This window comes from Streptopelia decaocto (genome assembly GCF_964273445.1).
Source record: "Streptopelia decaocto genome assembly, chromosome: 1".
Classification (NCBI taxonomy): Eukaryota; Metazoa; Chordata; class Aves; order Columbiformes; family Columbidae; genus Streptopelia; species Streptopelia decaocto.
The window spans coordinates 193,249,723-193,270,262 of record NC_138663.1 but is presented as its reverse complement, the minus strand read 5'-3'; the positions used below and the strand labels follow the sequence as shown (position 1 = coordinate 193,270,262).

The following is a 20,540-nucleotide window of genomic DNA, read 5'->3' as shown; positions in this document are numbered from 1 at the left end:
GAGCCCCAGTTCCCTCAGCTGCTCCTCCTCACACTTGTGCTCCAGACCTCTCACCAGCTTTGTTGCCCTTCTCTGAACTCTCTCCAGCACCTCAATGTCTTTCCTGCAGTGAGGGGCCCAAATCTGAACACAGGATTCGAGGTGCAGCCTCACCAGTGCTGAGTACAAGGGGACGATCACTGCCCTGGTCCTGCTGGCCACACTATTCCTGATACAAGCCAGGATGTTGTTGGCCTTCTTGGCTACCTGGGCACACTGCTGGCTCATGTTCATCCAGCTGTCAATCAACACCCCCAAGTCCTTTTCCACCAGGCACTTTCCAGCCACTCTTCCCGAGCCTGTAGCGCTGCCTGGGGTTGTTGTGACCCAAGTGCAGGACCCGGCACTTGGCCTTGTTGAGCCTCATACAATTGGCCTCAGCCCAACGATCCAGCCTTTCCAGATCCCTCTGTATGGCCTTCCTACCCTTGAGCAGATCAACATTCCCACCCAACTTGGTGTCATCTGCAAAGTTACTGAGGGTGCACTCAATCCCCTCCTCCAGATCATTGATAAAGAGATAAAACAGAACCGGCCACAACACTGAACCCAGGGGAACACCACTTGTGACCGGCTGCCAACTGAATTTGACTCCATTCACCACAACTCTTTGGACCCAGCCAACCAGCCAGTTCTTTATCCAGCAAAGAATACACCCGTCCAAGCCATGAGCTGCCAGTTTCTCCAGGAGAATGCTGTGGGACAGTGTCAAAGGCTTTACTGAAGTCCAGGTAGACAATGTCCATAATCTCTCCCTCATCCACTAAGCAGGTCACAGTGTCATAAAAGGGGATCAGGTTAGTCATGTAGGACCTGCCTTTCATAAACCCCCAGTGACTGGGCCTGATTCCTGGTTGTCCTGTATGTGCTGTGTGATGGCATTCAGGAGGATCTGTTCCATAACCTTCCCCTGCACCAAGGTCACACTGACAGGCCTGTAGTTCCCCAGATCCTCTTTCTTGTAGATGAGTGTCACATTTGCTAATCTCTAGTCAACTGGGACCTCCTGTTTGGCCAGGACTGCTGATAAACAATTGACAGTGGCTTGGTGAGCACTTCCACCATCTCCCTCACTTAACTTTGGTGCATCCCATCTGGCCCCATAGGCTTGTGTGTGGCTAAGTGGTGTAGCAGGTCACTGGCTGTTTCCTCTTGGATTATGTGGGCTTCGTTCCGCTCCCTGTTTTCCAGCTGAGGGGGCTGGGTACCCAGAGAAAACTGGTATTACTGTTAAAGACTGAGGCAAAGAAGGTATTAAGTACCTCAGCCTTTTCTTCATCCTTGGTCACTATGTTTCCCTGCACATCCAATAAAGGATGGAGATTGTCCTTGGTCCTCCTTTAGTTTCCTAGTGTATTTATAGAAACGTTTTTGTCTTGTCTTTTACAGAAGTAGCCAGATTCGGCTCTCATTCGGCTTTGGCCCTTCTAATTTTCTCCGTGCATGACTTTGTGACATCTTTGTAGTCCTACTGAGTTGCCTGCCCGATCTTGCAGAGGTCATAAATTTTCCTTTTATTCCTGAGTTCCAGTCAAAGCTCTCTGTTCAGCCAGGCCAGTCTTCTTCCCAGCCAGCCTGTCTTTCTGCACATGGGGACAGCCTGCTCCTGCACCTCTAAGATTTCCTTCTTGAAGAGAGACCAGCTTTCCTGGGCTCCTTTGCCTTTCAGAGCTGCCTTTCAAGGGACTCTGTCAACCAGGCTTCTAAGCAGACCAAAGTCTGCCCTCCAAAGTAGACTGCTGGTCCCCCTCCTTCTCCAAAAATGAAAAACTCTATAATTTAATGATCCCTGTGCCCAAGACAGTCTCCAACCATCACACCACTCACAAGTCCTTCTCTGTTCGCAAACAACAGGTCCAGCGTGGCACCTTCCCTAGTAGGCTCACTGACCAGCTGTGTCAGGAAGTTGTATTCCATGTACTCCAGGAGCCTCCTAGACTGTTTCCTCTCTGCTGTGTTGTATTTCCAGCAAACATCTGGTAAATTGAAATCCCTCGTGAGAACAAGGGCTAATGATCATGAGGCTTCTCCCAGCTGCGTCTAGGATTTCATCTGCCTCTTTGTCCTGGTTGGATGGTCTATAACAGACTCCTGCCATCTTATCTGCCTTGTTTGCCTTCCCTCTAATTCTGACCTATAAACACTCAACACTGTTACCATCGTCAAGCTCTGAACAGTCAAACAGCTCCATAACATACAGGGCTTCCCTGCTGGTTCTTCACTTAACAGGCTCCCTCGCTGCAGAAGTACCAAGTCAAAGCTCTTGGCGATGCTGAAGGAAAGCAAAGATCCATGACTTCCAGACAAATGCACATGGAAGAGCTGGAGACTCAGTTCTTATGGTATTCCACAACTAGGAATGTGTAGATGTAGTTTCCAATTAGTGCTTGGCAGATGCATATCTTCTGGAATGACTTGAAAATTTTGACTTGTTAACCCAGGTTTTGATACTTCTGTCAGTGTTCTTGTAGTTGAAAGCATCAAAAAATAAAACTGTGCTAAGGAAGACATTATATGTTTATCATCTTCCATCTATCTATAGAGGGAGAATATTGATACTATTAAGTAACATCATTTGAATTTAAATTTGCGTACAGGTTGTGCTGAATCTGAGATTTTTTTTTTTTGTTCACGGAAAGCTAATTTCTAACATGGTAAAGACTGTCAAGTGAAACCCTGTGCATTGTTTGATTACAGTGATCCTTGTTAAATTTTTGTTCTTTGGTGTTAATTCCACTCTTGTGTCTTTGAAGAGGTTTGAGACAGTTTTTTAATGAAAGACAGTGTTGGCTGTTGCAGGTAAGGGTTTATGACAACTCCAGGTGCTGAGATTAGGAGCAGAAGAGAAGAAAGTTTATAAAGATGCTTTTTATTAATCTGAAAGAATAATTAACTTGAAAAAAATTTAAGCACAAGCAGAAACCGAGTAACTGCATGGGAATAGGAGGGAAGAGAGGGAAGGAGCTAGTATCACCGAATCAGAGACTGTTAGGGATTGGAAAGGGACCTCAAAAGATCATCTAGTCCAATCCCCCTGCCGGAGCAGGAACACCCAGATGAGGTTACACAGGAAGGTGTCCAGGCAGGTTTTGAATGTCTTCAGAGAAGGAGACTCCACAACCCCCCTGGGCAGCCTGTTCCAGTGTTCTGTCACCCTCACTGAGAAGAAGTTTCTTCTCATATTTAAGTGAAACCTCCTATGTTCCAGTTTGCACTCATATTAGTATCCCAATATCAGAAAATATCAGGATAAACTGAGGATGTGTAAAAGTTGAGTTGAACAATAATAGCAGGTTCTTAAGCAGAAGACAAGGAAGGAAGCAGGACACACAGCGTCTCTGTTACTCGGAGAGGATGGGGCCTATTTTAATGGTAATCTAAGCAAGACCCAAAATTGGATGCTTTTAATCTGTTTCCTTAAGGATAGTGATGTTTACTGTGAAGCGAGAGACACTGGATATGGGAATGTGGAAGAGGTAGCTGTTGCATTCAAATGAGTGCAGAGGGAGGCAACAAAAGGCAGCAGAGAGATGGAATGTAGCTCCACAAATCTTCAACACCTAGCTTGTGATGCTGTGGGCTTCTTGATACCACAGCCTTGTGATATGACAGGCCTGTTGTTACTCTTCTCTAGATGAAGTTGCTAAAGGATAATAGTTGAAGTTATTAATGAGAGAACAGCAAGTCTTGTATGTAGCTTGACAGAGGAGAAAGGTAGTCTAACAAGTACAGCCTTTCAGAGGTAAAAAACTAATCATTTTTAGGATGGAACAATTGAGTTCTGTGAAATATGTTTGTCGTAGTGGGGGTCGAGTGCATCCACCACAATGTTGTACTCTGTCTGGCGTTGAGGACTTGGGAAGTGGTTTTAGTTCAGCATTCTTTTTTCACAGTTGCTTGATGTGTCAATGTACTAAAGATACCACAGTTCAGATAGATGCTGCTGGTGGAATAGGATCACGTTCTTAGTGCTTTGCTTGCACCAAGTGTGCGGACAGCCAAGTGAAACGCATTTGCTACCATGGGTCACTCTGGAGGGCTGGACCTGGCAGCTCTTGGGACTGCTGAGAGAAGGGAAGCTCACTTGACCTGGAACATGCCTGAAGTAAAGGTCTGGAGGAACTGCTCCCATGTTGTCCTGTCAGAACACCTCTGTTGCATTTGTTCAGATGCTTATCCTCTCTCTACAGTTCATGTGGGAAACCAAAGTTCAGGGCTGTTGGAAGGGATTGGGTTTTGTGTTGGCTTTTGCCTGGAAACCAGAGTTCTAATAGCATAACTAAGGATATGTTACATGGATTTAACAGATACTCAGCTACTTGTCTTTTTTCCTGGTTCAAATTTTGAGTTGAGATACGTCATCTGAAAATGTTCCTTAATGGTCTCTCCAAGACAGTTGACTTGCAGGTTGGTCTACTCTTAGAACTTTGCTAAAGAACATAATTGCTTACCCGTGTAGCTTGAACCAAATGACCTGCACTTACATTTTTCTTCAAATTTATCAAGAGCTATTTTCTTGTAGAATCACTTCAAAGCACTAGAAATTTTCTTCTGGTCACACTGTAACTTGTGTGTCTGGTGTTACAGGAGAAATCCCGAGGAGCTTAGGATTTTACTTGTATATTTTTGAACAAAATGTTAGGGCTGTCAGCTGTTTGTCTTAGGCAGTGCTTATACTCATGAACCTCAAGTCCCTGGGGGAGTTAGACTGAGCAAACCCTCAGGATTTTAGTGTTGATATTGGAAAGATCAGACAACCAGTGCTTTTTGTACTACTCATGCACAATGTACTGTCAGTTAAAGCCCACTTCTTGTCACATCTGCAAAGCCAGCATGGATGATACTGCTCTGTTGATTCAGGATTTACATCATTAACCGTGAAGAGCAAATTATTTCAGCTCAGAATATGTTTTGCTAGAGGTAAATGCCTTTTCCATACTTCAAAGCAAGTCTCACTATTCCAATCAAAGCTATAGCATTAGAATAAAAAGTTATATCCTGGATATGCACAGAGTACCAAAGACCTAATTAAAACACATCCTGAAAAAAGAAAGGTGTTTTGTTTTCCCTTTGTCTGAAGTGACAAGTTATTGAAGCAGCCAAATGTTCTGTGATCAGGTGGATTAAGTTACGTATCACAAACACATTAAAAAGCATGAGACAAATCTGAAGAATTTTGCTCATGATGTTGTAGAAAGAAAAGCCTGTACTTCCATTTTGGAAATCTTCAGGGTTGCAGCTATCTTCTGTCAACATCTAAGGTTTTATAAAGATGGATTTTCTGTCTTCTGTAGAGGCCTTCTTCAGCAAGAAGCCTTGCAGTCAGTTATCTATTAAAAAAACACCCATGTTCTTCAGGCATTTCGTCTTAAGGGCTGGAATTTTGGACTTTTTGTTTTCCTTTGCTTAATGTTCACTGCTTATTATTTTCCATGAGTCACAGCGAAGTGGGAGATGTTTGACTGTAGAATGGAAAATTTCTTACCTGATAACTTCTTCTTAATGCAACAGCAGTATCTTCTTCAATTTTACTTCTGTAGTGTAGCAGTCAAGAAAAATGTCAGTTTTGCCCATTCCTTTTTGTAGATTGTTTAGCCAGGTGCACGTAGCTTACCTGGTTGGTAGTAGAGCACTTCCACTGATCTGTGATCTTGAAAGGTTGATGCAGCACTGAATGGCTCTTCTAAGGCACAGCCGAAGAGGAGGGTACATTTTGGTGCTGAGCTGTCACTGAATTGTAAAGTTACGGAAACAATCTGATGCCCTGTACAGTAACAAGAGATACAGACAGCAGGAAAAAATACTGGCAAGAAATTTTCAGTGCTTTAATGGATACTTTTAACTAATAGCTTGCGCACACTGATGTCTTCAGGATTGTTATTTCTTTCAGAGCATTGTATTTAACATCCAAATAATTTGCGCTGTAAGGACAATTGCTTGAGTTGGCACTTCCATTCTCTTAGTAATTTTAAAAATTGTGTTGTCAATCGGATATATAACTAAAAAAAACACCCCAGTTTAAAACAGAGTTATTACGTGCAGTATCTTATTTGTATGATATTTTATAATTGTATTGTTTAGACATTGCTAGCAAATTTAATTCGTTAGCAAACCTTATAGAATCACAAATGAAAACTCTTGCTTTTGGAAGAAGCTGTCTGCTGCAGCTTCCACTTGCATTCTTGTGCTTTTAGTTATTTTAAAATACTATGTCAGTTTTACACATGTGAAATTCTACCCTAATAGACAACAGCACAACTCACTGAATTAGATTTGCTGAATACCTTATAATTATAGTATTTTTGTATTCTGTGTGCCAGAGGAAGTGCAGCATCTATGTTACGTATTGAGTTTCATAACTGTCTGTGTTAGACTATATGCCCAAGCAGCACGGGCCCTTGGAAGACTTGAACTCTGGCCTTGGTGGTGCTGTGATATTTGGGAGAACATAAAAACAGGTGCAGTACCTTAGATGGAAGGTCTCGGTAGATGTTATCTCATCCCTCCAGTGTTTAATACAGTTACTTCATCTTCTCATGCTGTTCTCTTCTGTAAAATCAGCACAATTACAGAGATACATGGTAGTTTAAATACATTTTGTTCTCAAAATAGCATGTCTAATAGCTGCAGCGTTCATATTTTAATGCATTTAATATGTTCGAAAATATTTTCTAATTTGCTTGAGGCAGGATCAGATTGAAGAATATAGCTCTCATTATGGCAACCTTGAAATTATGACTGCATAGCAAATGCAAAAAAACCCCAAACCTCACGTGAAAAGAAAAAATAAAAGATTCATTGAATACATATCCTACACAAAATTCATATGTAAACTCCTATCATTGCATAATTATCCTCAGTACTGATCATGGCTTACTTTATAGTTATATCTTTTAAGAAACTCTTCAGTTCTTAGGTCATCTTGTACCTTAGTGTTCTTAAAAATTAATGCGTTGTCTTTAAGTGGTTTGTTGTATTAATATGAATGAAAGTAGTAGTAGAAATAAGTTGATCCTTGAAGACAGGTGTATTGTTTTAGTGGCTAGTGTTGTCTATCGTAAAATATCTTTTCATCATTGTCTAGCTATCTAGCATTCTGAGCATATGTCACTGAGCAATGTAATTCCAAGTCAATGCTTTTGCATGGATCTATATGAAAAGAAAATTATGTATTTTTTCTGATTGTTTATTCAGGGATTTGATAAGCACAGATTCAAGCATGATGTTTTGAAAAAGATGTAGATTTGTGCAGGAAAGGTATTCAGGTAACAATGTCTTGAAATATAGTCCATTATGCGACCTGAATTTGGCTGAAGCCCCAATTGTTAGCTGTTGTTTTATTAATTTAATTTTCAATATTTAATCTTAACTGTGCTATCTCTCTGTAAAAATTACTTTGTTCCTAATGTTTAAAATCTGTTTCCAGGCTGCAAGCTGCTTTATAAACAAGACTTTGCAAGACGGTTAGGACTGAGATGTGTTACTTGTAATTACTGCTCACAGCTGTGCAAAAAGGGAGCAACTAAGGAACTTGATGGTGTAGTGAGAGATTTCTGCAGTGAAGAGTGCTGTAAAAAATTTCAGGACTGGTACTACAAGGCAAGTAACTCAGAATTTTTGACGAGAGCTCCACAGTTAAAAAAACCAAAAATGCACATGTGAGGATATCTCAAGGACCGTGCAGCAAATATAGCTTACTTCAGCAAAGCATTTGCTACACAATAAGCAAATGTATTAATTTCATCATTTGAATTTTCTTAGAGCATCATTTCTACCATCTGATTTTATTAATTCATTTGACAAGGAAGTCTTGTCACAGAAAACCAAGAAATTACTATGTATATTTGTTACTTTACAATTCCATTTTTTTATCCTCAATTGATGCCATATTTTTCTTGTCAAAACCTCTTAAATGGGTATTCAGAATGTTGAAAACACTGTTAATAGCAACTGGATGAAACCTTGACTTGACTGATGATAAACTAGGTTAGCAGAATCTTTCTTGTTCCTGTTTTTGCCTCCTTTTTTGCCTTTTCCCTTCTCCCACAGTTTGAACTGCAGAGGCTTTGATTGTTCAGTATTCCCCAATGGAAAGGATGCCAAAGGGAAAAGCAAGACCAAATGGATTTCTAATAAAAGTTTAAATCCAACAGATGGCATCTGTTTCTAAATCTCTGGAAGCTTAACTACCTTGTGAAGCACAACCAGCAAAGAGTTCACATTAAGAGGTTTTTTGTTTTCATGTTTTGAAAGAAATAAAGGTGAAATTGGACTGGGTTTAACCTGCGATTAGTACCATGGATAAAATAGTTGATGTCTGGTGTGAACATCTTGGAAAGCTACACTGATAATCAAAACAAGAACTACACTGGTGGATGCAATTACAAAAAAAAAGACAGCACAAAATTCATCACCTTACCTGTGCACAGCCTGGAAGGCAATAAAAAGCTTGAAATGCTAGAGGGCTAGATACAAGTCCTGTAATTCAAGATGATCTACCTACTATAAAAGAGCCGAATCTGAAGACATATCTGATATTTTGGAATGGCTGGTTCCAGAATCGTTACAGCCAAACACTGTTAAGTCTTTATTTTGAATAATGTATGAGGGGTCCTCTTAGACATTCCTGAAATAAAACTACTGAAGACCAGAATTAATTTCTTCTGTCTAATGTGAAAATAGGGTGACGAAGCTTGGCTGCGGAATTCTTAATCTCACTAAAATGTTAATATAATAATATTTAACCCATATGCCTTAAAACTTGGGGTATGAGGTGAAATTTAACCCTGCATTAAAAGTGCCTTCTGACAGAGGACGTAATAAAGCTGTGGTGTGCCTTAGAAATCTGTCGTCAGTTCAGGAAAGAATATAGGCTGAGGGTGTGCATACCGAACTAGATTCATATGCTTAACCTTCTATGGAAGCTTGTACTCTGAATCAGGTTTGAGAACCACTTGAAAACTCTGACTTCAGGTTATCCTCCTGATCCGTGGGATAAGGCAATAATTTGATTGGCCCATTAAGTTGCCTAAGAAATCATGTTGGTCCTGTAGTACAGGAAAGTTAGACATGATGCCATGAAAAGGCAATTTCATATAAACAGACTTGCTAGTAACTACTGATTTTTGATACTTTTGATGGTACTGAAGTGTTAGATATTTTTACTTTTTGAATCTTAAGCTTGTTAGTGGAACTAGTGTTAAGTGATGTTGAATTGTAATTTTTTTTCTTTCCCAAATACTTCTTAAAGCCATTTCATAATTCAATTCTGGTTATAAAAGTTTGGGTTTTATTACATAGGGAAGACATGTAATAATAGGTTTTGGGAAGTTGGGTATTTTGCTAAAATTGTCTCTTTGTCTTTTTCCATTACATCCTTTCTGGTAGCTTCTCGCTCTTTTATAAGTAGTCACCCCAGATACCTTGATTTGGTAGTGCATTGTTAGCTGATATTCTTACCTAGCCGTAAATAGGTAATGATCAGAATATAGGAAGACAAAATAGATATGGACCCCTCCCCAAATTTGTACTTCATTTGCTGTTTTGTCTGTTAGATTCTTAAAAGAATAGTTACATATGTATGAGCTTTGTCTCATTTATGCAATGTCCGCTGTTATTTTGGAGTTTTAATGAATGTATACGTGAAGAGAAATAAGTAGTAATAACCCAGTAATGTTTTAACACCAGCATTGTGTTCATTAAACAAGTGTTTGTCTCCATCTTCTTTGTCTACTTTTTTTTATAGACACATCTTTCTCATGTAGTATTATCTGGAAAACATCTTAACTTTTAAAAATAATTAAGTATTATAGGAGAGCTTCCCTAAATGCCAAAATTCTCTTCTCAAAAAGCCAGAAGAAGGTAGTGATAAAAGCACAACAGACTGTTATTTAGATGTATTAGAAGCACATCAGACTTACCTAAAAGTTTTCTTCAAACCTAATATGAGGAATTGAAATGTAAAAGAATATTTCAGTCCTAATGATCTGTTGGGTGACAGCTACAGTTACCAGTTGGTGCCAAGTTCTGAGGAAACTTCTACTTTATGGTGTCCATGCACCTCTAAGACAAGTAACATTTGTGTTGTCTTGAGGTTAGCTACCTAAGTTATTTGAGCTTCTTCTGTAAACTTCAAATACATGCCATGATTTGGATGTTTATCTGAAAAATGCCTGCAAAATTTTGATAGAAATATTTTAGTAACCTGATGCTTGATGGCAGTTTCAATCATTTGATGTTACTTACACTAGAACATTGAAAGTACCTTGAAAAAGAGTATACAGATCTGAGAACAGGATAGAAATCTGTTTCTTTAAATATACATTGTGAAACATTGCTGAAAATACTACAGCTGACGTGTGCTTACAGGTGATTCAAGGTTACAGTGGAATACTGGTTGGACTGAGCAGGTACGTTGATGACTGTATATTCAGTGGAGGTCAGATGTGTTCCACAAAGACTTGAGGAGGAGATGGGGAACTACAGTGTAAGGCATAGAAAAATGATTGTGGCTGGTGAGCCCAGAAAGCAGTGATGGTCAACAGTGGTAAAAGTTGAAACAATGGAGCCAGCGTTAATCTAAATAGTAAAGGCAGCAAGACAACCTTGTGGAATTTCTGTTGTCCGAGTTTAGCCATTGCATCGTTAGGCATCCCAATTTAAAACAGGTCCTGTTGCAGAACGGTTGATCTCCTTCCTCTTACAGTCACTCATTCTTGTAACATCTCTTGCTTCCTATTTATTGTGGATTGAACTCAGAATAGCCAGCTAAGATTAAGTCAGATTAATACCAGTCCACACCACTGGAGAGCATTTAGGAATTGGTCACTGGAGGATTAAAAGATAAATAAAAGCCCCATATGTGAAAACTTTGTTTTTAAACCAGGTTTGGGGCAAACATAAGTGATTTATACTAATCACTATGCCCATTTGAACATGTTGAAGTTGGACCTGGGAAAATATTTGGACCAACAGTCACGAGTGACGGAAGAGTTAACATGCAATTGGTGCACAGAGATGGACTTTTGGAAACACAGAGGTAGAACAGACCTGAAAGCAGATATTTTGGAGATTCAATCAACATATAGTGCTGGAAGGAAGGAAAGAAAGAAGGAGAGAAAAATCATTGTTACACTTTTGGTTTCAGTTAGTTTCATGGTCAGGCAGGTAGTAGGAGGCTTCAGTGCATGGAAGGGTGTGTAGTATTGACTAAAGCATGACTGCAGAATTATGGTGTAGTAAATGTAGAGATAAGTAGTGAAGCATCCTTATAAATGAATCCTGGACTTGCTAGGGAATCATCATTCCCGTGTGGAAGTAAAACAAATTTTTTTCACCTCAATACCTTAGTAGCAGCCCAGGAGAGACAATAATACACTTATTCAAAGGCCTAAACAAAAGAGCAGAACCAGGAGAGGAAGAAAACAGTTGCAGGAAGGCTGTAGTTGCTGTATTTTGACAAGATTAATCACCGTCTTCTTTCTTTGAAGGAGAGGGAAAACGGAGCAGAGAATGGCGCGTTGATAGTCAAGCAGTGTGCAGCAGGTCAGAATAGAGTGAATTATACTTTTTTTTTTTCTACTGGTATTTCAGCCTTTTGCTGGCTTTGGAAGATGCATTTGCATTGAAGCTGTGAATTTGCAGTTTCCCTGAACTGATAAATCTAGGCTATTTTGTCAACACTCCACACTTCATCTTTTTCCCCACTTCTTTCCAAGAATACAACTTACTTGCTGTTTTGTCCCACTCTGCTGCAAAATGAACCATGGATCAGCATCAGCAGAAAGTCAAAGTGACAAACAGAACAAAACCGGAGGGAGGCTGGAGGTGATGTGGTGCTGCGGGGTCCCCGGGTACCGGTGGGTGCAGAAGCATCACTGCAGACCCTGCACGGACGAGGGGGACCAGATATACCTGCCCTTCCAGGGGCACCTGGTGATTAGTGTGGGGTCATCCTGAAACCACAGCTTTAATTGCTCTCAATTTAAAGCTGGCTATACTCTTAGAGCTGAGTCTCTCTCTGTAGCAGCTTAAATATTTGAAAGTTACAAGCGAGAGCTGAACGTCCTATATTGCCAGAGGATGGTGCTGCACTGTTCAAGTACAGAGAAGGAATTCAACGCTTAATTACTTTTAAACTTTGAATTAATTGGCCTGATCATACTTCTTTTTGAGTCGTGAGAACTACAGTTGGACTTTTTTTTTTTAGCCATCAGAGCCTTGTGAATAATTGCAACGTTGTGTATGGTTTTATGTATTAATGTTTTATGTTGCATACTATCATAATTTCCCTCTTCCTCTCTTGGCTATAATATCAGGTTGAGTTATTTTTGATTCCCGAGCATCCATAAAGCTTTTATTTTTTTAAGGACTGCTTTAGAATGGAGGTTGCAAGCAATACCAAGGGGAGCAGCAGTGCTAACAATTCTTTGCTTACTTGAAGATCTTAAACTGGGGCTACCACTGTACCGATAATTTATAGTGTGGCTAGTTAAATTCTGTGGAATCTATTTTGGAGAAAAACAAAGTCTGTCTTAGTGATACCTCATGAAAATATCATGTAGGCTGGTGAAAGATGTGTTACTTAAATGTTTAGCTTGGGCTACAGAAGATTGAAGTTTTGAATTTCAAGTTGTATGCTAACTAGATTTTGTGGAAACTTCTTTAGTTTGAGAGCTATTGTTGTTTATGAACTAAATAATTGGAAACTTAAATTGTTGTTGAACTACTGAAATAATGAAAATATAAAAATTATTTACACTAAAGGGCTCTGATTTGATACCTAGAGAAGTGATTCTGTTATGACTTAAAACCCAAACCAAACTTTGGGGGGAAAAAACAACTCGTTCTCAGTTCAAGCGAGTCATTACTGAGACTCAGTCACCTTCTGCTCTTGTTTTGCAAAATGCTTCAGTGAAATTAATTAAAATTGATACACAGAATTCATTTTTTGCCGACTGCCTAGAAATGAGCAATTTTTAAAGACTTAGTAAAGACTCACTGAAACAAAGCAGATTCATTCTGCGTGTTAACCCCAGCAGACAGTTGAAAATAAAGTGGCAGATGTGCCCGTACACGCGGGTTACAAGGCAGGGTAACTACCGTGGAGCCAACATGAGCGAGACTTAACTGTAGCAGTAATGATTCTTTAGTACTCTTAAAAACATAACCTTTTAAAATGTAGAAATAATTTTTTTCCAAGGCTTGTTTAAAAATGTCCAAATCTTCCTTTGCATTAAGGCTGCGCGATGTGACTGTTGTAAGTCTCAAGGAACTCTCAAAGAGAAAGTGCAGTGGCGTGGTGAGATGAAACACTTCTGTGATCAGCACTGCTTGCTCCGTTTCTACTGCCAACAAAACGAACCAAATCTCGCAACCCAAAAAGGACCCGAGAACTTACACTACGGTACGTGCTGCTTTATGGCCGCTAAATGGCAAACAACATGCTTCCTTTAAATGAAAAATTTAAAGCTGCGTGAATTACTGATTTGTTGTAATAAACTGTGTTAGAGATTACCCTTTTTTCTTTTATTATCAGAGACATCCTTGAGCTGCTTGCTATTTTTTATCTTAGCTCTTGGTTGCTTTTTCAAGAGCTGAAACACTGTCAGGTAATGAAACAGTTTTGAATTCACTTTTTAAAAAACAAATCTTTTTAGGTTAAGTGTAGTTTTCCCATCACATCATAATGGGGACAGAAAGTATTTTCCTCTTCCATTGTGCTCTGGTTTGTCATTACTTGCTCTGTGGAAATATTTCTTTTCAAAATGTGTTTTGGTCACAGAACAGATAAATGCACTGTGAATGAAAAAATAAATAAATTAAATGGAATTGAAATAAATTATATGGAACTACATGAGAATGGAATGAAAGTATCTAGATAAAAGGAATATATTGCTTTTTTTTTTTCTTGTTGGCAATAGTACCATTTAAATTTGTTGATGGGGGCTGAATGCACGTTTATGTGATTTACATGGCAAGTCAGGCAAAGTTCAAATAAATCATCTTTTTAATTAGTGTAATTATAGCAACACAACTTCTTTGCATGGCCATTTTAATATTTGAACGTTTTGGTCATTACTTTTCTGGAAGAGGCTGTATTCACATCTGGATAGAGCACTGGTTTAGCGTTTGCCTTTGTGTGCAGTTCAATGCTGGAGTAGTGAGGTGCCTACAAATGCAAAGTCTTATGTGCATTTCTCTCCTGCGATACAGTACTAATCGGTGCCGTTAATTCAATGTTATCCTAATGACAGATGTTGTCTGAATTGCTCACTGACGTTTTCTTTCATTCTGAAAAAGGGGAAGAAATTTCTAAAAATGTTTTCTTACGTTTTTAGATCAGGGCTGTCAAACCCCTCGAACAAAACTAACAGTAAGTACATACATTTAATACATGTGTAACAGAATTAGATATATTTAAAATTTAAGAATGTGGTAGCTTAAAGGGATGTTATTTTAAAAAACCCAGTAACTTTGAATGATTCTAAGCTAAATTTATGGAGTTGGTAGTTGTAATTAAATTTTTGGATGTTCATATTTTGTATTTTCAGCATCTTCTGGGAAATCAAATCATCAGCTATGTATTTTATGTCTATAGTCTATGAAAGTGTTGGTTAAAAGTTAATCCACAAACTATGTGCATTTTGTTCACGTGTTTCGACTAATTAGGTGTATTTATTGAGTGTAGAAAGAGAAAAGAATTTCACTGGTCAGTTAAAATACTAAGATTATATCTCAGCTTTGAAAGACTGAAAATAAAGCTGCAGGTCTTAACTTACAATTCCCAAGAGCAGAATAATTGGTGCTCAAGGTCTGACTGACTTTGCAGGTGGCAGAGGAGGGAAGCTTAACCTTGTGCAGGTTTGTCTGGGCGGGTGGGATCACGAGTGGAGCAGCAGCCTTCCTTTGCAGTTCCAGTTTTTGTCAGCCTGTCAAAAGTGTGGTGGTGGTGATGGGTTTTTGGTTGGGTTTTTTGGGCTCTTTTTCAGTTAGCTTAGTGTATTTTGTTTGAAACTTAGGTTTGTTTTGTTTTGTTTGTCACTTGGGAGATCTCAGAACTGCCTATTTTTCCATGAAAAAATTGACTCACCTTTTTAATGTGAATAGGCTTCTCCAAGGTAAATCCTAGATTTAAGTGGAAGTGTTTGATGGCATTATAAAATATATTAATGAAAAACACAGAAAATAAGATTGTTTAGTTAACTAGACATCAGACAAGCTAAACTGTCATATTGCAAACATACTATTTTATGTTGAGTGATACTAATTCAGTCCATAAATGTTTAAAAATCATATAAAAGGTATGTGTGATACTATATTTTTTAATATATTTTACAAGTGCACTCCTCTGTGAAGTAGTCTACTGCTGTTCCTATGACTTGACTTTCTATATTTAAAAGGATATGTGGGACTAATCTTAGTACATATTACCAGACGAAAATGACAGCCTGTTTCTCAAATCAGGTTCTAAAACAGGTGCTAGGGGACAAAAACCATGTCTGGAACAAGAGGGTTTTACTTGTTGACTGTGGGGATGCGGTTGGAGCATTATATGATGTCCCCAAGTATTTGTTGTCACTATAGTAGAGCCAGCAGGGGGAGCTCGGAGTTCATACTTTAGGCATTAAAAAATTGTTTAGCAAAATTTCATTTAGGCATACATTTTAAAAATATGAGCTTTGGATTATAGCATAGTTCAAGAAGGTTAGACCTTGAGCCAAAAGTTTGCTGTGTTACTTATAGTGAATTCTTTTTACAGCTACAATTATTTTAAAGTTAGAGCTTAAATGACACTTTCATTTAGACAAGAATGTTAAAAGAATATCTTAAGAGTATAGTAAATTTAAAAAAAAAATTAAAAAGAAAAAGAAAAAAAAGGCAAATGAGCCAGAAGTTGTTAATCAAAGTGGTAGCTCTGACTGTGCAAAATACAACTGTTACGTTCCTGGCAGTGGCAGCTCATTGCTAGAAATGTAGAACAGCTTGCAATTAAAGAATAATATTTGGTGCTGTTATGAGCTTCCTGTTCAGTAGCTTTTATATGAAAAGTATCAACTGATAGATTAAATAAAGAACTTGAAATCAGTTTGGTGCAACAGCACGTTCTCTTTCATTTGTCCGTAGGGCTCAGCACCGCCACCTTCTCCAACACCCAACAGAGAAATGAAGAACAAGGCAGTTCTTTGCAAGCCTTTGACAATGACAAAAGCCACATACTGTAAACCTCATATGCAGACAAAATCTTGTCAGACAGGTAACTCTTGAACTGTATTCATTTCTTCATTGCAAATTTTTTTAATGGTTACTGACTTGGAACATATTGCAAATATTCTGATTTTTTTCCCTAAACTGCAGGTGTAAATTATATTTAAGTACCTGGCAGTGTTTGCCTTTTTCTTTTTTCTTTTAATAGAAGATGATTGGAAAAAAGAATATGTCCCAGTGCCTATTCCTGTACCTGTCTACGTTCCAGTGCCTATGAACATGTATAGTCAAAATGTTCCTGTTCCTACAACAGTTCCTGTTCCTGTAAGTGAGACTTCAGTTTTTAGATTGGCATCTGTTCCCATCCGTGCCGTGTTGATTGTTGTTGTTCTGGCCCGTCTGAAGGATTGCAGGATGCGGCAGTACCACTTGCTGACAAAGCATTAGAAATACAACAGTGGCACTTAATTTCCTGATTGTTCCCTAGGACTTGCCTGCCTGCTTTCAGCAGGAAAGTCTTGCGCTGCTGAGCTTTTTAGAAACGATTCTGAGCGATACTTTTGAGTTTGCTAAATAAGCATAAACCAGCAAGGTTTGTTCTGGTAATGGGGAAACTGAAGGATTGTGCTGGGGAGGGATGGCTGAGTGGGATAAACAGAAGGAAGAAAAGTAAAACAGAATGAACCTTGCACCAGTAAAAGAAAATATATGTAAGGTAAATTTGTTATCACTTATGTGCCAAATCTAATCCAAATGGTGGGGAAAAAAATGAATTCCTAAAGTTCCATGTTTCACAAGCAGGCCACCAAACCAGGGTGCTGATTTGTCTAAACTGTTACAGTCAGACACGTTTGAAGCTCCGAAGTCCCTTCTGCCCTTACTTTGACTCTCTATATTTTGTCGTATTTGATTTTTTCTGTGTTTTCTTGCTTTCACTTCTGTTCTCGAATAATTTAGATTGAATTTTTTAACGTGTCAACATTCTTTTGTTAGCTCACACTGAAGTGATATGTTTCTAGTATGTATTAACTCTTGTCTTTTAGAAGAGGGATGTAGAGTTTGTTTCTGTGTTGATTGCTGTTCATGCTTTGTTGCAGCATTTTTTCTTTACTATCACTCTCTTCTTCCCTGTTTGCGTAGGTACCAGTTCCAGTTTTCTTGCCCACTACTCTGGATAGCAGTGAGAAAATCTTTGCAGCAATAGGAGAGCTGAGGGGAAAAGTGCCCTCGAATCCTCTGGAAACTGAGCTACTGAACTTGTCAGAGATGGTACCTGAACATGATGGAAAAGCTGAAGCTTCTGATGTGGCTGGTGAGTTTCTTCCCGAGTTGTTGACTCTTTGGAGTTCTGGGGTTGTGTGTGTGAATCAAAAGAAGGGTTTGGTTTTTTATTTTTTTATTTTAGGGAAAGGTTGTTTAAGTACAACAATGCTATTATTGAGTTATTATATTAAGTTGGAATCTTAATTATTTAAAGATCATCTTAGCACGTTTGAAATACAAAAAACTTTCCAAAGTCTGTTGTGTGACTTCAGTGTGCTGTACCTAACCTTTGCCTTTAAAACACAGTCAGATCCAGGGTTGCACACAGGTTTCCTTCTCAGCATAAGTCAAACCAAGCCATACCAAATCCATTCTTCCTCCCAGAAAAACTCAAGTCAAAAGTTTAGGGAAAGTGATCTCTGTAACTGTGTCTTACAGGTGTGAACACAACTTTTTCTGAACAAGGTGGGATGTGACAGGGATCTGATCTCTTTGTAGTAACACGTTAGTAGGCACATTTTTACATTGGATGTGGGGAAGTGGGGACTGTTAAAACTAAGAGAAATGTATGTTTCACAAGCGGACTGTGGTCAACAAAATCAGATGACCTAATGATGCTTTGGCTCTTGATTGATCCTGATGGTCAAGTGTCATCCCTTTGAAGACAGTAGTGCATCAGCTGATGGGTCATTGGAGTTGTGATGCTGGAATGACTTGTCATCCCACCAGCTCACCCAAAAGGAGACAACTGTCTGGAACAACTTTACAGCTGAAGATCAAAAAGTCTTGCATATGCTGTAAAGATATTTTCACAGTGCACACAGATATTTTCACTTTGCCCCTCTCCCTGGCTCTACCTGCCGAAATCCTCAAGTCTCTTCTGTATCTTCCCAGAAGAATTTGTCTTCTCTTCTAAAATCAAGATTTTAAGGTTTTTCCATGACTCAGGTGAAATTTTGCATCTTTTTTCAAGCTCTTTCAACACGTCTCAAAGGAGGTTGGTAAATGACATGAGCTTACACTTTAGGCCAGTCGTGCTGCAGTGCCAGGAGGCTTATTGTTTTCCAAACTGTTGCCATTCCCTCACTAAAGCTGGACATTTCTGGTAGTGCTGCAGGGTTGTCATTTGCAGATCCTTGTTCTCTTTTCCTAAGTGCAGTTAGCTGAATGAGTAGATGTATGGGATCAGAGCTTGCTCATTTGCAAGCTACTGAATTTGGAGAAGTTTCTCTTTGCCAGAAGTTTGAAAGAGGTCAGGCTTTTGTTTCTCTCTGCCTGCTGCCTTTGTTTGCTTTTGTAGCATCTCTTTCACAGATTTGAAAGTCTGTTCTGTTGCAGACAGAATTGTGTAGAAAAATAGATAGGTTTCTTGTGCTTGAGTTGGTTGATATGATCCAGATTCCAAAGTATTTGATTTTGTCTATATGTGTTTTGCTGGCTCATCCTAATGAAGGACAGATGGGCGAGTAAGTGTCTTTTCCTTTTGAAGGAAATTGGAGAAGTAAATCTGAGATCCCAAGGACAATGAAACCTGGGATGGTGATGAACAGAACAAACAGCTTCAGAACCACTCAGCTTCTAATGTTCTAAATCTGCCCGGTTTTGACTAATTCATGTGTTGGTTAAAATACAAGAGGTTTTTCTTTTTAAAAAAATTTATTTATTTTTATTTACAGGTGTGATAGTTGAGTCAAATCTACAAAACTCAGAAACGGAGGCACAGACGAACTTGCCCGATGTTCCATATGAACCAGACCTTGATATTGAAATAGACTTTCCGAGAGGTATTTTTTATGTCATTTTAATAAAATTTGTGAAATAGACATTGTGGGCAGCAGTTGTACTTTGATTCATCATCGTTTCAGAGAAACTCAATTTGACTGCAAGATCCACTTGACTGACTCTGTTAGGTAGAACTTTGTTGTGCCTTTGCAAGACTGGGGACTTCTGAATGCATTCCTCCATCTTCATAGATACAGTATTTGAAACAGAATGTGAAGAAAAAGGGGTATTAACCTTTCACAAAAGAACTTGGCTGCATTGTTTGGTTTTGGACATGAATTTAGGAAAGATATTTTGGAGATTTAAAGACTCAGATGGCCTGTATTGTGGAAAACAGTGAATGCATTCTTCAATCACCAGGTGCTTCCATGGCAAGTGAAATGATGGTTTAGAGCAGAAAAGACACAAGGGCAAATTTTCCAGTCAAGTTTGTTAGGAAATAGCAAACCAGTTATATTGTGCTCCACTTGTTACCTTTTAGTATCTCACTAATGTCCATAACTGTATTTGAGAAAAGGCAGAGTTACCTGAATTAGCAGGAAAATCACTACTTTGAGACATTTCTTGAAAGTAGGTTGTGGTTTTAGGTGTTACAGTTTCTACCACTCTCTACAGAATGCAGGCAACAGTGTTTGTTTCCTTACATCATGTCCTAATCAATCCAAGATCCACAAAAGCTCCCAGCTCTAGCAAGTATCTCCCTTGACAGAGCTTCTCTTGGACACATAACTCATACCTTCCCTGGCTAGCTTCTGTATCTGATGTTGAAAATCTCCTTTTGCCTTGTGCCGTAGATATCTGCACTAGATGTCCAGACTGAGTTTCTCAGTTTGCTCTATGTCTAATTCAAAGATCAAATCTGGGGTTTAATCTGACCTTAGTCTTGGGAAGTTTACTAGCAAGATGCACACTAGATTTTTTTTAACCGTCTTTATAGGTGAGGCTTGGTACATGAAAAAAACTATGGGAGGAAAAAGATCAAAATGGAATAGTAAATAATAGCAGTTTGTAATAGATATTGGTTACACTGAAGTGCTTCCGAGATGAGATTCTTTGTGGAAGCAGGAGAAGAACTGATGTTCAGTCTAGGGCACAGTTCTTAGATCTTTGCATATGAGTGCTGTTTTAGCTGGACTGGTTTGAATGGTGTCTTGAGTAGTAAGGTGGTGAAATCAGACTAACCACCAGAAGAGTATTCAGCTTTGAATGAAGGAATTGTTTGATAGTTAAATGAGGTATGAACCATCTGC

At 38.9% G+C, this 20,540-nt stretch overlaps 1 protein-coding gene across 9 annotated transcripts in view; it reads left to right on the top strand.

Annotated features, from left to right (window-relative positions):
• Positions 1-20,540, top strand: part of ZMYM2 (zinc finger MYM-type containing 2) — an 88,962-nt gene that overhangs the window by 54,947 nt on the left and 13,475 nt on the right. For all 9 annotated transcript variants that reach the window (XM_082044266.1, XM_082044262.1, XM_082044267.1 and 6 more), the window contains 7 exons: positions 7,466-7,638; positions 13,279-13,444; positions 14,379-14,413; positions 16,165-16,294; positions 16,454-16,569; positions 17,386-17,557; positions 19,185-19,292. In XM_082044266.1, coding sequence (XP_081900392.1) covers positions 7,466-7,638; positions 13,279-13,444; positions 14,379-14,413; positions 16,165-16,294; positions 16,454-16,569; positions 17,386-17,557; positions 19,185-19,292 — 900 coding nt within the window. The remainder of the gene's footprint in view (positions 1-7,465; positions 7,639-13,278; positions 13,445-14,378; positions 14,414-16,164; positions 16,295-16,453; positions 16,570-17,385; positions 17,558-19,184; positions 19,293-20,540) is intronic.